General features: G+C 26.9%; 1 protein-coding gene across 1 annotated transcript in view; it reads left to right on the top strand.

The window, feature by feature from the left end:
- LOC106683579 (zinc finger protein castor homolog 1) overlaps positions 1 to 7966 on the top strand; it is a gene marked incomplete in the record, with an annotated part of 112886 nt that extends 104920 nt beyond the window's left edge. Inside the window, 9 exon segments of the mRNA XM_024362187.2 lie at positions 944 to 1018; positions 2682 to 2785; positions 3034 to 3157; positions 3290 to 3460; positions 3553 to 3682; positions 4362 to 4472; positions 4566 to 4700; positions 4811 to 4899; positions 6185 to 7966. Coding sequence (XP_024217955.2) covers positions 944 to 1018; positions 2682 to 2785; positions 3034 to 3157; positions 3290 to 3460; positions 3553 to 3682; positions 4362 to 4472; positions 4566 to 4700; positions 4811 to 4899; positions 6185 to 6459 — 1214 coding nt within the window.
- Positions 7967 to 17067: the final 9101 nt, after the last annotated feature.

Genomic DNA, 17067 nt, shown 5'->3' with positions numbered 1-17067 from the left:
AATAATGAAAGAATTATTAATTAAAATAAGATTATATATGTAAAATATCACTAATAATTAATTAAGAAAATTATACAAACAATATTCAAGAAACAAAATAAATGATTATGAAAAAAATTCAAATTTTATTGATAAAAAAAATTGCCACTTATAAAAATAAGTTTAAAAGTTGCTATGTATTTTATTAATAAAATAAATATTAGGTAATATTTAATTTTATGAATCAATATAAATTTTATTATGTACAATTTATGATGATTTGTGGTTTTCAATTATATATACTTGTATTTATCCTGTCAAAAGTTTATGACTACCTCAAATTTTTATGAAAATTAAAAATATTTTGTAATGAATTAAACAGAATTAAAATATTTTTTCAAAATGAGACTTTATTAAAATATAAAAATACAGGAACATAGATTTAGAGGAATATACTTCCAAAAAAAAAAAAAATAACTTTAATCTGGGGAGTTGGATTTCACTCAAATAGTGTGGTGAAGTCAAACGGATCCCAATTTTTATTTAAGTAATTAAATATTAACCCATCATAATTAAATAAATATTAATAAATCAAATAATAAAACATAATATATATGGATAATAAGATAATATTATTTTTTTAAAAATGTGTGGATTTTTAAAATCATTTTTATATGTCCAATTCAAAATAAAATAATTTTTTTTATATATGTCACTATTGAAGGAAACCAATGATATCTTTTTGCTTAATATAAATAAAATCAGGGAATCCAAATTAAAAATATATATATATTTAAAATTTTGTATATACTTTTCTTCAAAACAATCCCTGATGAACAAATTTTCTAATCTTCTTTTCCACATATTATGAGTGCACAAAACATTAAAATAGATTTTTGCACATTGTGTCGAGTGCTAGTGTTTGATTACTTATAGAAAAACGTTGTTATGTTGTGTGTTAAAGTGGTGAAGGCGTCGGGAACTTTCTACCCACTCTGTGGTCTGTCAAATTGCAACTCTTCCCCTACTCCCCCTTCAGGTGGGCACACATTTTCTTCTCTATTTATTCCAAGCACTAGTCTTCCATTTCTTTTCTTGAATTGGTTCTGTGCCAAATGGATTTATATATATGTGTATTTATTTATTTATTTTATTAAACTATAAATTAATGAATTAATTTTAAATTTTCTGAATCGACGGACATGGGCACAATGCTATTAATAACTTATAGCTACTGTTTAAACTCCAATTTTATGAAGAGAAAACATCCTATACAAAGAAACCAAGATTTAAATAATTATTCTTTATTTAATTTATTTCTTATATTGATTTAAAATAAATAAATAGAACAGAGCACTATTTCCCAAAAATACTGAAAGATTAAGTATACAAAATTGTATATGATGATGCTTATAGAATGAAGTATTAATTTTTTAAATAGTAAAAAAATTTTATTGTTCATTTTTTCGGAGTTATGAGATATCACAGCTTAAGTGACAACATAGTTGAGTAAAAATTAGTTCCAATAAATTCATTAATACACAAATATAGTTTCCATGACAATTTGAGCTGTAATTTTATTGGAAATAATTTTTGCCAAACTCTGCGTGGCAATATGATTATACACAGATTTAAAATTTAAACTCTTACATATCTATTTGAATTGAAAAAAAAAGACATAAGGTTAGTTCATTTCTAACATTCAAAATTTCAAATATAGATTGGTGAAATAATGTTAAATGCCATTTTTATTTAAATTAGTTATATTTTAATTTTGTAACAGTTAATCCATTTGTTTTGCCCATGTCTGTCATCAATGAATTCACAAGATTAATTTTTACTGGATGAATTCATTGAATTATTATTATATACTATTTTTAAGATAGCTAAAATATTGTTACATTAATTAAAAACAGCAAAAATAATAATTTATTATTAAAATTTTGAAATAAAAATGATTACAATTAAAAAAAAAAAAGCATTTACGAATTAAAAACTTCCAATACCAGTCAATTTTTCCGATTAAGTTTCAATGTTGATGAATTATAAACTTAACATCACTAAAGGCACAGTTAGTTTCCTTATTCTTTTATGGTATATAAAAACTATTATTTTAAAGTTACCAAACTACCAGAAAAAAATTAAAATATTCACTTTGACAATTTTAGCAAGAAAATAACAATAAACAAAAAAAATAAATGTATTGAAAGTTAATAAGTTGATGGTAATAAATGATAAAATGGTTAAGATCAAAATGGAATTCAAATAATCCTAACCTGTATAAAATAATAATAAAGAATAATTCAGACAATAACCTATACAGGTTGTGATACAGAATTAATTATTCATAAAGATTATAATTGATAATACTAGCAAATGTGGAAATTAAATTAACAACATCGCTTGTTTGGTTATAATATCTAATTGCACGAAAATAATTTATTTTAAGAAAAAAATAATCAGCTTTTCCAACAATAATCAAATAAATTAAAATTGTCAATACCAGTATAAAATGAAGTACAGTTAGAAGTAACTCTGTTTTTTGTTATAATTTATCATTGTATTAGTTAAAAGTATTTTCCCATTGTTGTAACTGCCAACGTTGGTTTTGCATAAAAATAAGATGTTTTTGAAATATGTAAAAAAACTGCATAATTAACTGAATGATTTTTTGTATGATAATGTTAATTTCATTTTAACAGAGACTGGACATAACATAAAGATAGAGCCAGGAACTACGAACTCAGAGCAATCTATTCCTGAATGGATATCTTCGGTTGAAAAACACGACAGATATGCAGCAGAGGTAACTTTTTTTAAAAAATTTAACAGCTATTTCTAAATAATTCATAAAAATAAAACTCATTTAGTTTTTTTCACTGTTTGGAAGAATTAAATGTTTTGTTTTTGATTTTCCAATGATGACCTGTCTATTGTTTTTTTTTAATGACCAACCTGGTTAATTAAAATTTATTAGTAATAAACTTTCTTAGTCTTAATAATTTATTAATATTTTTTAATCACCATAGTGATAACGATTTTTTTTTTTTTCAGGGATACTCTGAAATGGAGAGGTTGAAACCGCACATTGCAAAGCATAACCCAAGTGTTATTGCTCCAACTATTGTAAAATCCGAAAATAATAATAACGAAGACAACAATCAACAACCTCACCATGGTAATTATACAATTAATAATATACTTCCTATATACAATTACTTCTTATCACACTTTTAATTGTCTTTAGATTAGAAATAAAATTTGTTTTTAAATATGTTTTATTTACTTATATATTATTTTATTTCAACAGGATTAAGCATGATGCCACTTCCAATGGAAAGTCAGGAAAGCAATATGATGCCTCCTCCGCACTTCCCTGGCTTCCTCGCAGCAGTGGCAAACCAACAACTGGCGATGATTACCTCACAAGGGATACCATTCATGCCACATGCTATGCCAGGGCTTTATACCTCACCATCAGGTACTTTTTACATTTTCCTAATGGTTATGATATTCTATAAATTCATAAATTTGAAATATTTGAATATATTTAAATTTATTTTCTTTTTAAAGGTTTAATGTTCACTGGACCACCGGGTTTCGCACCACATCCATCTACTCTTGTCAATAATGGACTTCTGGAAAGTGCGAGGGCTTCACTGATGAATAGCGATACAACACCAGAGGCGCTATTAGCAAGAAGGTATAAATGGAATTAATTTTATAAATTATTCATTGTGTAAACTGGTTAAATATTTTTTTTATTTAATAAATATTAATATATTTATTAATTATACTTATACTGTTAATACAAAGGCAGTCTTATTGTTTTACTTAAAAAAAAAAAAAAAATATCGAAGGCTTGCGAGCTAAAACACTACTAGTCAGAAAATCGCAATGTTGGGAAAACAACTAAAACTTTTGGATCCTTTTTATCCCATAATTACCTAATTTTTTTTCTAAATATCTAAAGGCATCTGAAATATTAGCAGATCTAAGGTGATACCAAATTATATCATTTGGCAGTGAAGAGGGAAAATGCATTAGGGTTTTCGTGAAATTCAATAAACACTGCTTATCTAATGCATAACATTTTTATATTATATGATTTTTATAGAATCAGTTGTATAATAACATACATAATACTAATAATACACAATCAATTGTATAATAACATACATAATATATAATACTAATAGTACATAATACTATACGACAGTGCATTTAACTCATTTTTCGATTTTCAGACTAGTGAGGTTTTTATTATTAACTCATCATTTGTTTGCCACACAATGGCAGGGTATACTATTTAAGGAATTATAAATTATATAAAACTTGTATTATAATTAAGGTTTGGTTCTATATGATTTGTTTATTTACAGCCACATTTCGCCTCAGAGGGACATGAGTACCGAGGCAAAGAAGGCGAGAGTACAAACTACAATGAGGATGCTTAAAGATGAACCAGTACCAGATGGTTATCTCCGATTTAAGTAAGTTTTCTGTTTTTCAAGTTCGTCAACTGGCAAGCTTCCGTTTCATTTTATTTATTTTTTTATGAAACTAAATTTTTTATTTTTTAACAGGTTTAATGAGGACTGTAGATATAGCCATTGTGGATACAGGGAACACCAAACTCACTTCCACTGTATGAGGCAAGACTGCGGATATAGTTTCTGTGACAAAACAAGATTTGTCCAACACACTGCACGCCATGAAAGGTATTTTTATTTAATTATAATCCTGATAAAAACAGTTCTAACTACAATATTAATTTTATTTTCACTTCTGATCAGCAAATCGATAGATTGTAAAATGTGTTTTATTTTAGGTTGGATACCCTAATGGGAGGAGATTTCCAGCAGTATCGTGCCAACGTATCCTGTGGAAGGCCAGATTGTTCGTACACCCCGACAATAGGTAAGAAAATAGCATTATATTGAAAACATTTGTAGCAGAAGACCATAAGGAAAAAATTAGAAAGCTCAATTTGTTTTTCAAAAATGAGTAGCAACGGTTTGAGATAGATTTTTGGATGGTAGACATGATGTTAAAGTCAAAACAGAAGAAAAACGACTTTTTTAGATTAGATTAGATTAGATTTTTATTCAGGGCGATCAACATCTAGATTATTACACCCTTAGAAAAATGACTTTGAATGGCAATTCACTGTTAAATTCCAATTAATTAATTATAATTCTACAATGAAAAGGTACATTTTATTATACTTAAAATTGAGTAAAAATGAGATTCCTCGTTTTTTTGCTATGGTCTTCAGTTTTATCAATATGGTATAAATCGGGTGTCTCAAACTCAATTAAACCTTGTGTCATTTAATTTAACTAAGAAGATTCATGCAGGCCATGAATATGAATAAAATAGCTAAAACAAATTATGAAATTAAATGTGGACTGAGTGGCTGAGTGGTAAGGCACTTTACTACTAGCTCCATGAACCCAAGTTTGAATCCGGCTATGGAAGATAATTATTTTTTGTTTCACTGTGAGTCAGCCCTATGGATTCAGGAGCCCTCCAGGGTTCACCCAGCCTTACAAAATGAATAACCTTAATCGGAGGAAAAATTGGTGATTGAGCGTGATTCTGACCAAATCACCTCCTTACATTACACACCTACAACCATTGGTCTAGTAACAGTACTTCCTTACAAAGTACTGGACCCACTGACCCTTCATGGGTTGCAGTACTGGACCCCCTGACCCTTCATGGGTTGTAGAACTACAGATTTAATTTTTTTTTTTAATTATTGAAATTAAATGAATTTATAGTTATCATTTATAATATTGCTTTATAATTTCCTTTAATTATAAAATGCAGATAAAATAAAAATGTGCATTATATTGGAAGCACGTTTCATCTCAGCAGTTTTTACTGCTTATTATATTCCGACTGCAGATTATGTCAAAAAAACTGGTGGTCCTGAACTGTGAAATGACATTATATATAATTAATTAATTAACACTGCCCAAATACATTGGGTTGCTAAAGCATACAGCATACTTATCAATCCATGATTGGATATATAATCACTAATATATATTAACAAAAATATATTAATACAAACTTTTACTTTTTTTTTTTCAAACAATAATTAACTATAATTTAATTATAGTATATTTCAAATATTATGCATTTAAAAATTTACTGATTTTAACAACTACAATATATTATTTACTTTCTTTTACAGGATCTGTTCAGAATAAAGCATCTCACTTTCACTGCCTTAAGTGTGACTTTGTTTGCTCAGATACAAACAAAGTAGTTGCTCATAGGAGACAGCACCAGAAGCTAGACTCAATTATGGCAGCAGGATTTGAGAAGTTCACGCCATCGCAGTCGTGCAGCACGCCTGATACATGTGCTCACAATGGCAAGCAGACGCATTATCACTGCCTTAGCTGCCAATACGCTGTACTTGGTCTGAGTCAAATGACCGCTCACAAATACAGGCATATGGACTGATCCATCCTTCCGAGCGCGTTAGAATTTGATTCCAACGAAGACATCAGCTAGCTGACTGCTCAGTGACCCAGAGTTGTGATATGTACATAATACCAGTTAGGCAATGTGCCATTTTCAAACAGAAGATATTCCTCTGTATAATTTGTATAGATTAGAAATATTAGAATTATCTTTATTTGTAACGCCAAAATACGTATATAAAACAAACACAAACATATATAAGAAATGTGTTGCATTATTTCATTTCGTAGAACATGTAAATAGTAGCGATTAAAAAAAAGTTTGCTTTATTATATCTATATTCCAAATGAGTATTTTATGTATTTTAAATTTATTGAGAAAAAAATTTATTGTATACGATCGAAATAGTCGTCATTGCGTATAGTCAAAGTGTCCAAAAAATATTTGCACTTTGGATAAGTGTAATCATGTATCATAAATATGGGCTGGATAAATTATTGATTGGTACTGAATATATATTTTTCTAGCTCCTAACGTATAAGATGTAAAAATAGGAGTGTCTTAAAGTGTCTTAATTTTCCCTAAGGCTTTAGCTGGAGCAATTTACTAGTGTGTTCAAATAAATTTGAATCTTAGATTCAATTAATGTCACTGCTAGCCAAAAAAAAACAAAAACAAAAAAAAACACTAGCTATATAAATATATAAACATATACTTTGCAATTAACTATAATTTAAATTATTTTAAATTATAGATCCATTATGGAACCTTTTTATTTTTTTTTTTTAATTAACGATATAGTTCCTATAGTGAAATGGAATATGTTATATGTATTCCATTGTTTTCATTATTTTAGGTTCAATTACTTTTCAATATTTTTTTTTTTTTTTTATTTTCTTTCTTAGAATTGGTTACAAAGGTAAAGGTGCCTTTTGAATGTTTATATCTTTTCCGATATTCAAACAATGGAATAAAAAGAGGCATATTAGTGCCCAGATAGGAAGTCCCTATACTTTAAATTTGTAGTGCCTTTAAAAGGAATGTGTGAAATATATTTGAAAACAAAAAAAGTTAGTTCGACATTATCTAATAGAAATGAGAATATTTTTAAAATATAGAGAATCGACAAGTGATCATGAATATATTATATGAAATTTGATAATTTATGGAAAAAAAAGTATATAAATTATATTTATGAGGATATTCTTGTCTTTGTATTTATGTATGAGTATTGTATAATACACTTTATTTATTTTCAACATGTTATAGATTCAGCAATAAATGAGGAAATTAAATGTTTTTGTAAATATGATTTTCTTTCAATCTTAAGTATTTGTATTTTTTTGAGGGTTCTTTTAATTTATTCTGTGTGCCTTAAAATTTAAGTAGACACACTGGAATAGGACTCCGATCGTTCAGGTGTTATTTATAATTTTCTATTGTAATATCGAATAGCTTATGTTATATTTGACACTATAAATCAACACAATGTAAAAGTCTTTATGGTATGTTTTAGTTAAAATGTAATAAATATTTATATATAAGATATCAGTGTTACTATTCATTTGTGTCCTTAATTTTCCACAAATAGTTTATGAAACTTTTAAGAACAATATTTTGTTTGTAGCAGACCTTGTCACGAAGATCATATATACCACACAATTTTGTTTGTTTTATGAATGCTCAAAAACTCAGGGTGCAGTCAACAAAAAAACTCAAATAGTAATTAAACTATTTATTGTAAGCCAACATTATGCCCCACTTTGCGGGGCTTCATCGAGGTTAAAAAAGATACAAACAACTAAAATAATGTGACAAAGCAAGAGAATAGATAACATGAAATAAAAGTAAACTAAGGAGTGGATAAATATGATTTATAATATGTGAAAATTATATAAAAATGAACAATATAAATTTTAAAAAATTAAATAATATATTCAATGAAAAGTATAAATAAGAATTCCAAAAAGGTTTTAGACAATTAATGAAAACTGAAATAATAACAAATAAAAAAGATGATAAAAGAGAAATATGAAATCTACTTTTTTATTATTTCCGTTTTCATTAATTTTCTAATACCTTTTTGTAATTCTGTTTTTCTAATATATTTTTCATTGTACATCTTATTTTTATTTTCTTCAATTTACTTTGTTCATTTTTATATAAATTTTCACATATTTTAAATCATATTTAACCACACCACAGTTTACTTTTATTTCATGTTATCTATTCTCTTACATTGTTAATTATTTTAGTTGTTTGTATCTATTTTTTTAGCCCCAATGAAGCCCTACAAAGTGGAATGAAATATTGGCTCACTATTGTAAATAAATTTTGGCCAGAATTCTAGGGCCCTGTTTCATAATGACAGCTAATAGAATTGGTCCATAAATACAAATATAGAAACTATGTGGTAATAACAATAATACTTATTTTTTTCATAATAGGGATAACTATTAGAGATATTACAGAAGTTGAAAAGTACTAATGTACAAGTTACTATTGTAAAAGTCAGTATAATTGTATTAAGTTAAATCAATAAGACTAATAATATTAGTTTGTACTTTATTATGAAACATGGCCTAGTTTGTACATTTATTACGATCTCATGCGAGTTCCCTCCTGCACTGAATGTGCCAACTTAATGAATAATCATAATTACGTAACTAAAAATGTTTAAAGAATATCACTTTAATTCAGACTACTTAAAGGAAATATGTATGTTGAATTAAATATGGCAGAATAAAACTTAGTATAGTATGCTTTGAACAGATGAATACAAGTTGATATTATAAAATCAATCATAAATATCATATTACCTTTCTTCAAATTTTTATAAATTGTGAATGTCTTTATTATTTTGAAAGTACTAAAAATAATATACGTTATAAGCAGAAAAAGAATATAAGGAGCTTCGCATAACTCTTCAAATGTTCTTAGACTATTAAAGAGTTTTGAGAGTATCAATAGAAAAAAGTATTTAAGCAAATATATAGAACGAACGGTTTCTAAAACTAAATATATTTAAGTTATTAAAGTATAAAGCTTTGAATTGTTAATTATTATCAATTTAATTCAATTCTAATGACTTATGTATAATTTAAATTGAACAGATATAAATATAATTTGTAAAATATGACAATAATATAAAATATGTATACGTTTCTACAAGTTTGCACAACTATTGCTAACGCTGCACTTGTAAGTAGATAAAATACTTGACTATAAAATCAAACACATGGCATCTTTCATAAAATTATCTGTTTCTTAAAAAAAAAAAGTTTATCAACAAAATAATCTTTAAATCAAGGGGCATTGTACATGTTCAAAACTAGTTTTATATACTTATTATCTCGACTCAGTCATTAAGGAAGTAAGACAATAAAAAACCTTAAAATAATTTAAACACACACATATTTTCAAGTTATATTTTTTGGAAAGTATCTATACATGGGACAAAACAAAAAAAAAGAAGCCAACATAAATTATCAATTGTAATCAACGGATAAACTATATTAATTCATAATGCCATTATTTTTTATCTTTTCCATTGTGTTAATAGGTCATCAAAAGTAGAAAATATAAATTCATTCTTTGATTATATATCTTTGAAAGAAGTTTAGGTTTTTAATATTTTATGACCTATTTATTTAAAATGAAAACTACTCATTTGACCTATAAATGAAAGTCATTAAATAATTTATGATATACATATATTTTTATCATCACATATTCTTAAGAAAGTCAGGACATGTATAAATTATAAATTCATTAACTAAAAAATTGTACCCTTCCAGAATCTCCCATTGGTTTTCTGATCAAAATTATGCTTAACAATTTGAAGTGATATAATAGTAATTACTAAACATTCTTTTTAAATTATCTAATTTCAATCATAACTAACTTACATCCACTATTATTCCACACCAGCTTCTTTAATACTTACAAATTTATACTGTGCAATCTTTTTAAATTCTAGTTATGACAGTTTTCTCTTGGACATCCAGCCATTTAAATGTGAATCAGATCAATGTATTTTATATTTATAAATTACTTATTTTTTAAAAAAATAATGCTTACCTTAGAGGTTCAGAACAATTGGAAGAATTCAAGTATCATTGCCAACAAACTTCATACATCCATGTAATTTTCATAAGTAAAATCTTTCTTATACTTTTCATTGTAATTTTTAATAAAATAATATTTTATCATTTTCTATAATTTCAGTTATAATAATTTTTAACTGGTTATTTTATTTACTTAATAGTTCATAAAATATATAGATATCAGATGTGCTCACTAGCGGTCTCTAGCGGCATTCGTGGTAACTACATGCTTCTCAGTTTCTTTTAATACAGTTCCGCCCCTAATTCATAACTATTATGCGTTTCAAAATCGACTTTTATTTAAATTTAAAATAAGAGAAAAAATGAAGCAGTCTCATTAGGAATTTAAAAAATCATTGAAATGTGTATTGTATAAACAATTTAAAAGAGTAGAAAGATATTTTATTTAACAAAGAAAATGAGCTTCTAAAAAAAATAAGAAAAGAAATTGTTATGGCATTAAATACGACTATAACCTTTATTTACCATCCCAGATCATTTAGTCTATGATAATCTAAGTTAATTTGATCTATGTTTATTTAATCAATTATTGTGGTAGTAGAATTTTGTTGGTTTTTCTGTAAAAACTATAAACATTTTATGAAATATTTGTTCAATGCCCCTCTAAATATTTTGCTATCCTCATCTATGATGTTACTTTAATTTACTTTTAACAGTTTGGAGTAATGGAAGAACTAAAGAAACTGCATTGTCCAAGAAATGTATATGAGCTTATTTTAGCATTAGAGAGCCACCCAGTACTCTTCAGGAGAGAAATTCAGAGATAAATGCCCTCTGCACTCCATCAAATTGGTAAAGATGAACAATAATGGTAAGATTCCATCTCTAAATATTTTGTTATCCTCTTCTATGATATTGCTGTCACTTGTGACGGAATGTGGTGGCCTGGAATAATGGAAGAACTAAAGAATTATAAGCTTAATATATCATTCTTGGAGAGGCATTAGGTACTCTTCCAGTTACAACAAGGAGGATAATGAGACTAATCCAACGTGGTTGCGCCAAAGGAACACATTTTAGTTCTCCAATATGGAACACATTACTAGCTAGTTAACGATACATACCATCCGTATATGCCGATGACTTCGGTGTGGGTATTGATGCAAGGTCACGAGTAAACCTGGAAACGAAAGCAGCTGAGGTAGCCCTGTTGTAAAACAACGGTGCCTTAAAAGCTTTCCCTAAACTACAAAAAGACCTGGCTACTTCTTTTGAAGGGGAAAATGAAAGGCTTTTTTCCCAGAGTGTTAATGGGAGATAAAATGATAAAACCATCGCAGGAAGTAAGGTGTTCTGTTAAGTGAAAAGTGTAGTTTTACCAACTACCTAAAGGAAGTGAAGAGTATGAAAGTTTCCCACTACAGCTGTTTCAATAATAGCTCTAATGACCTATGTAATGTAAAGCTACCTTCTTGCCTATTGCAGTCGATACGGTGTCAGGTCTTTCAGAGAAAGATAAAAGGAAGTTGCTGGAAGAATTTACAGCATTGTCTTATCTGAATGGCAGAGGTGGGATAGCTGTGCAACTGGAAGACTGATCCACAAATTCAAGTCAAGAAAAGGGCCGAAGATGAATGGATAAGGACTGATCACTGGTCAGTGCAGCCTCTTCGTGTCAACATAAATTCTAAGTTAAACTTTTTCAATAAAAGGATAACCCTAACTGTAGCTGCAGTAACAGAATAAATAATTACCTGTTACAGCCGGATTCGGACCTCAGTCCTTGGAATCAGTAGCACAGTGCCCTACCACTGAGCCAGCCCACTCCTAATTTAATATAAAGTTTTAAAAATAAAAAATCATTGTTACTAAAACAAAATTGATATTCAGGGAAATTACATATAAACAAATATATGCATATATTGATTCATACACATAATTACTTTTTTTAATTTATTTTATACATGTGAACTATTATGAAGTACTATTATAGTATGAAGTAGTTAATATGAGGTCTATACTAACAACTTTTGACTGACTAGAACTGAACACTCTCTGTACAATTCTTGAAAGTCAAAAGAGATTGTTAGAACATACCTAGGGTATTTTTGTTTGAGAATATTTTTAAACTTGTGCCTTCTGTTTCTCTCTCTTAATTATTATAAGATTCACATATTCCTAAGCTTATGCATATAATTTACTTAAATGTTCTAAATTGGCTCTTTTGTATTAATTTTATTTTATAGTTTCATTTTCTTTCATTATTGTAACATACACAATGTATAATTTACATTACATTCATACATTATGCCGTTGTAACACGAGGAGGCCCCTCACCTCCGGACTCAAAATAGCTCCTGAATGGATAACTCATATGTAAAATTAAAAATAACAGGTAACCTTAAAATACCAAAGGTAGTAAAAGGTAAGACACAATACGAATTACTTTTTCTTTCTTACACAGTAATGCACTACTAATTCACATTTTATTTCTGTTTTTTAGAGGGTTCGGAAAAAAAAAAAAATTATGCCGTTTCACATGCAGTGACAAACGGTACAACTTTTTAATGAGCTTAACTTGTATAGTGTTACTAAGCAAGAGAAAAAGAAAAACATATATAGATATGTGCATATCACCTTTTTATGCACTACTGAAAATAACATTTTGAAGTTAGGTTTTCAAATAAAGAAAGATCACCAGCTTTGAGCTATTTTTAGAAATTTGGTTTTAAATTTAAATTTGTATTCCAACATGATGCGAAAGTATATTTGGTAGTTTCGTATATTGAAATATGTCGGCAAGCATTTTCTCCTTAAATTATGTCGTTCAATAAATTTATTTTTTCTTAAAATGATGAGTTAATGAGAAAGATTTTAAAAAAATTCTAGTAGATATATTAGATAAAGTATAAAACTAATACAGCAAATTATTATTAATCAATACTGTTATTATAAATTAAAATTCTAGTTTCGTTAAAATATTTTTATATACAAATAACAAAAGTTGTATTAAAATGTGTTGGTGACTAAAATTCATTAGGAATATAATTCCTAATGCAAAGTTTTAGGAGTATACTATAAATAAACCATAAAGTAATTGAAGAAATAAAACTTAAGTAATGAAAATATTGTAATTTATAAATAATAAATTTGAAATATTTTTTATTTATACCTAAAATATACATTAGAATCGACATACATTTAAGAATGCACGATATAGTCAAAATATAAAGTTTGTTAGATTTGTCTAAATATTTTTGAAACAATTTTTATCTCAGATATAGTCAACTTTGAATAGCAATTTGATTGTTGTTTGGTTTACAAGTATGAAAAACTCTTACACATCAGATGTTGACAGCCCTACGAGTTAAATCAGTTGATTAATATTTGAATGGAAAATAAAAATATTTTCTTGAAAGAATTTCTTTTGAGAAGATATATTTTTTCTTTTTAATTTATATTGAGTATTCTTTCTTACAAGTTTTGAGGTTAATTCTACCCATTCTGAACTATACTGATATTAATCTTTTACCTTTGCCAATAGTTATTTTTTCCATAAAGATTATAAATCTATTGCATTTTTTTTTTTTCATTCATTCCTTATCAATAGCTTTTGAGCCATGAAAAGAAGGATAATACAAAAGATGTATAACCTTTATACCAAAAATAATAAGTAGAGGTAACAATATAATTATAGTTAGAAGTAACAATATAGTTCAGAAGATGATGTATAAAATACCTCAAAACATCTATATTGTATCAAAGGAGAAAATAGTTGAAGAAGAAATAGGGAACTAATACAAATAAAATGAATGATACATACCTTATGTGCAGAAATTAAAATGAATTAAATTATATGTATATATATAGTTGACTGTATAACTTTAAATATAAGATGGTCAGGGTTACAATCAAAAAAGAACAGATAGTTTTAACTATTTTATGTCCGATGTTTCGCCCCACTTTGCAGGGCTGTTCAAAGCGAAAGGTTGAACAGCTATTTACAGCCTGTTTAACCTATCGCTTTGAACAGCCCTGCAAAGTGGAGTGAAACATCGGACATAAATAGTTAAAAATTATTTGTTCTTTTTTGACCACAACCCAGACCATCTTCTTATATTTAAAATTAATTAATATTTATTGAAGTATCATTGGTTTTTTTTTTTTTTTTTTTTTGTGTCTGTGTTTACTTCACAGTTCTAATTCTGTTTAATTCACTAAGTCCTGAAAAATGGGGTGAAACATTGGCTCACATTTAATAGTTTAATTACTATTTGAGTTTATATTTTTACTGCACTCAGACCATCTCAATTTTAAATAACTATTTAAGATACACATAGTGATAACCACAATTAAACAACCCACCCAATATGTATCCGCTTGATAAAAAATTAGTAAATTGATTAAAAGTATAAATAAAATTAATAGAAGATAAGGTTTATTAAGAAAAAGGAAAATCATTGTAAAATATAAATAACTTTATTTACGATACACACAATAAAAGTTGTACTAAAATAAGCCATTGAATGAAATTCATTATATTTCTTATGCAAAGTTTCGGTTAATTGCATTAGAAATAAACCATAAAGTAACTGAAGAAATATAAACAAGTAATAAAACAAAAAATGAAAATATTGTAATTTATAAATAATGAATTGTTTATACCTGAAATATACATTAGAATTGATATAAATTTAAGAATATGTGATATAGTCAATACAATATTAGAAAAAAATGTTTTTTTATCTCATTGCCAGATATAATTAGTCAAGCTTGTATAGTAATTTGATTCAGTGATGAACCATTGCGCCATATATGATGGTGGTGACGAAATGTTTTAATAATTATCGAATATAGAAATCATAAATTTGAAAAAAAAATCAAATCTATCCCAAAAAAAATTTTATTCTACAAATTAGTACAAAGACCTATCATAACATATACCTACCTATCCCATATGATGCTTTGCTAACTTAACCAACTTATAAAAACTACAAGTTTTCCAAAACAAATGTCTAAAAATTGTAAACAACTAGTCATATCACACAAGAATATTATAAATAAAAACACCGTACAATATATATACAACTTGACCCATAATTTCTTTCAATTTTGCCCTAACTCTTTAAACTCTTTTATAACTGAAATAAGAAATTATTTTTACACACAAAAACAACGACTCTAACATATAAACATAAGAGAACTAAACGTTTATTACTGTAACACTCACCAATAACAATCTGTATTTTACTTTATTTCTAAGTTGTTTTCGATTTTTTTTTTCTTTCTGTTTATTTTTAACCAAAATCTATAACACCGTTATAAGTAATACAATGAATTGTATAAGGGTATAGCCTGAAGGAATGAAATAATTATTTTATATACTAATATTTATGAAATAAAACCTTATTATATACTTACAAAAAAATAATAGTCAGTAATTTTATATCAAATTAAAAAAAAATTGCTGAAAATATTGTTTTGTTTACTCTTTAGAACCAGAAAAATGTGATGTAATGTAACCATGTGCTCCCATTGATGAATCAAATAATCATTAATATTTTATTTAAATATGTCTAAAACCTTTCATCTTATATAATTTATGGTACTAATATTATTTATATACTATATAACAAAAATAACAAATAATTATCCTATGAGAGTTTTAAATTAATACAAACTGATTAAAGATATTACAAACTATTTGTTTTTCAGTTTATGTGAAAATTCAGCACAGTACTGTAATTCCCTCCGAAACGAAAATTTTCTATAGGTCAGTTAACTTGCTGTATGTTAAAGGAACATACAACTTTAGTCTCCCAACCATTATAATTAAATATTCATTCATAACTATATACATACACATATAATAATTTATAAATAATGCATTCATGATAAATATACAATCTATAAATAAAAATATTAAAGTAAAAGTTATTTCTATCCCTTTTCACTGCATAGAGCTCTTGTCTATATGGAGACCATGTGGTAGACTGAGCTATATCAAATGCTGCAGGCTGCCTAACAGGTTCAAACCACTCAAGAAATGAGATATCATGTTTCTCTCATGGAAACAAGGCCGCCTTATGGATGGAAAGCAAACTTATCTATTTATTTTTATATAAATAGCTTCAAATTGAATTTATCATTCAGTGGATTATTTATATCATACAATAATAGCAACAAAAAATAATTTGATTTAACTGCTAGAAAAAATTCCCTTAGACTAAAAATAAATAGACTTGCAACGTTTAACCTCAATTGCCTAATATACGAGAAAGAAAAATTTGATATATATGATCGGCTTAAAAAATAACAAAACATTAGAGTAACGAAACAGAACGCAAAAAAAAAAAAAAATTAACGCCAAAATCATCAGAAAATTCAAAATGGAGCCATACACGATCAGTCCGATTGACAGTCATCATTCAAAAGCCTGACTGACTTGAACCACGAAGCTGACTCGTAAATGAGATATCCAGCAATAAAAATCTTGTGCAATGTATCTTTCGACTATAACAGAAAGCTTTTACGTTCATTAAAATGGCTTTTATCCACCAGAATAATATGAAACCCGAGA

Source organism: Halyomorpha halys, unplaced genomic scaffold (assembly GCF_000696795.3).
Source record: "Halyomorpha halys isolate HHAL.00 unplaced genomic scaffold, Hhal_1.1 Scaffold496.1, whole genome shotgun sequence".
Classification (NCBI taxonomy): Eukaryota; Metazoa; Arthropoda; class Insecta; order Hemiptera; family Pentatomidae; genus Halyomorpha; species Halyomorpha halys.
Note: the sequence above shows the minus strand (reverse complement) of the source record. Positions and strands in the feature narration are given on the sequence as shown.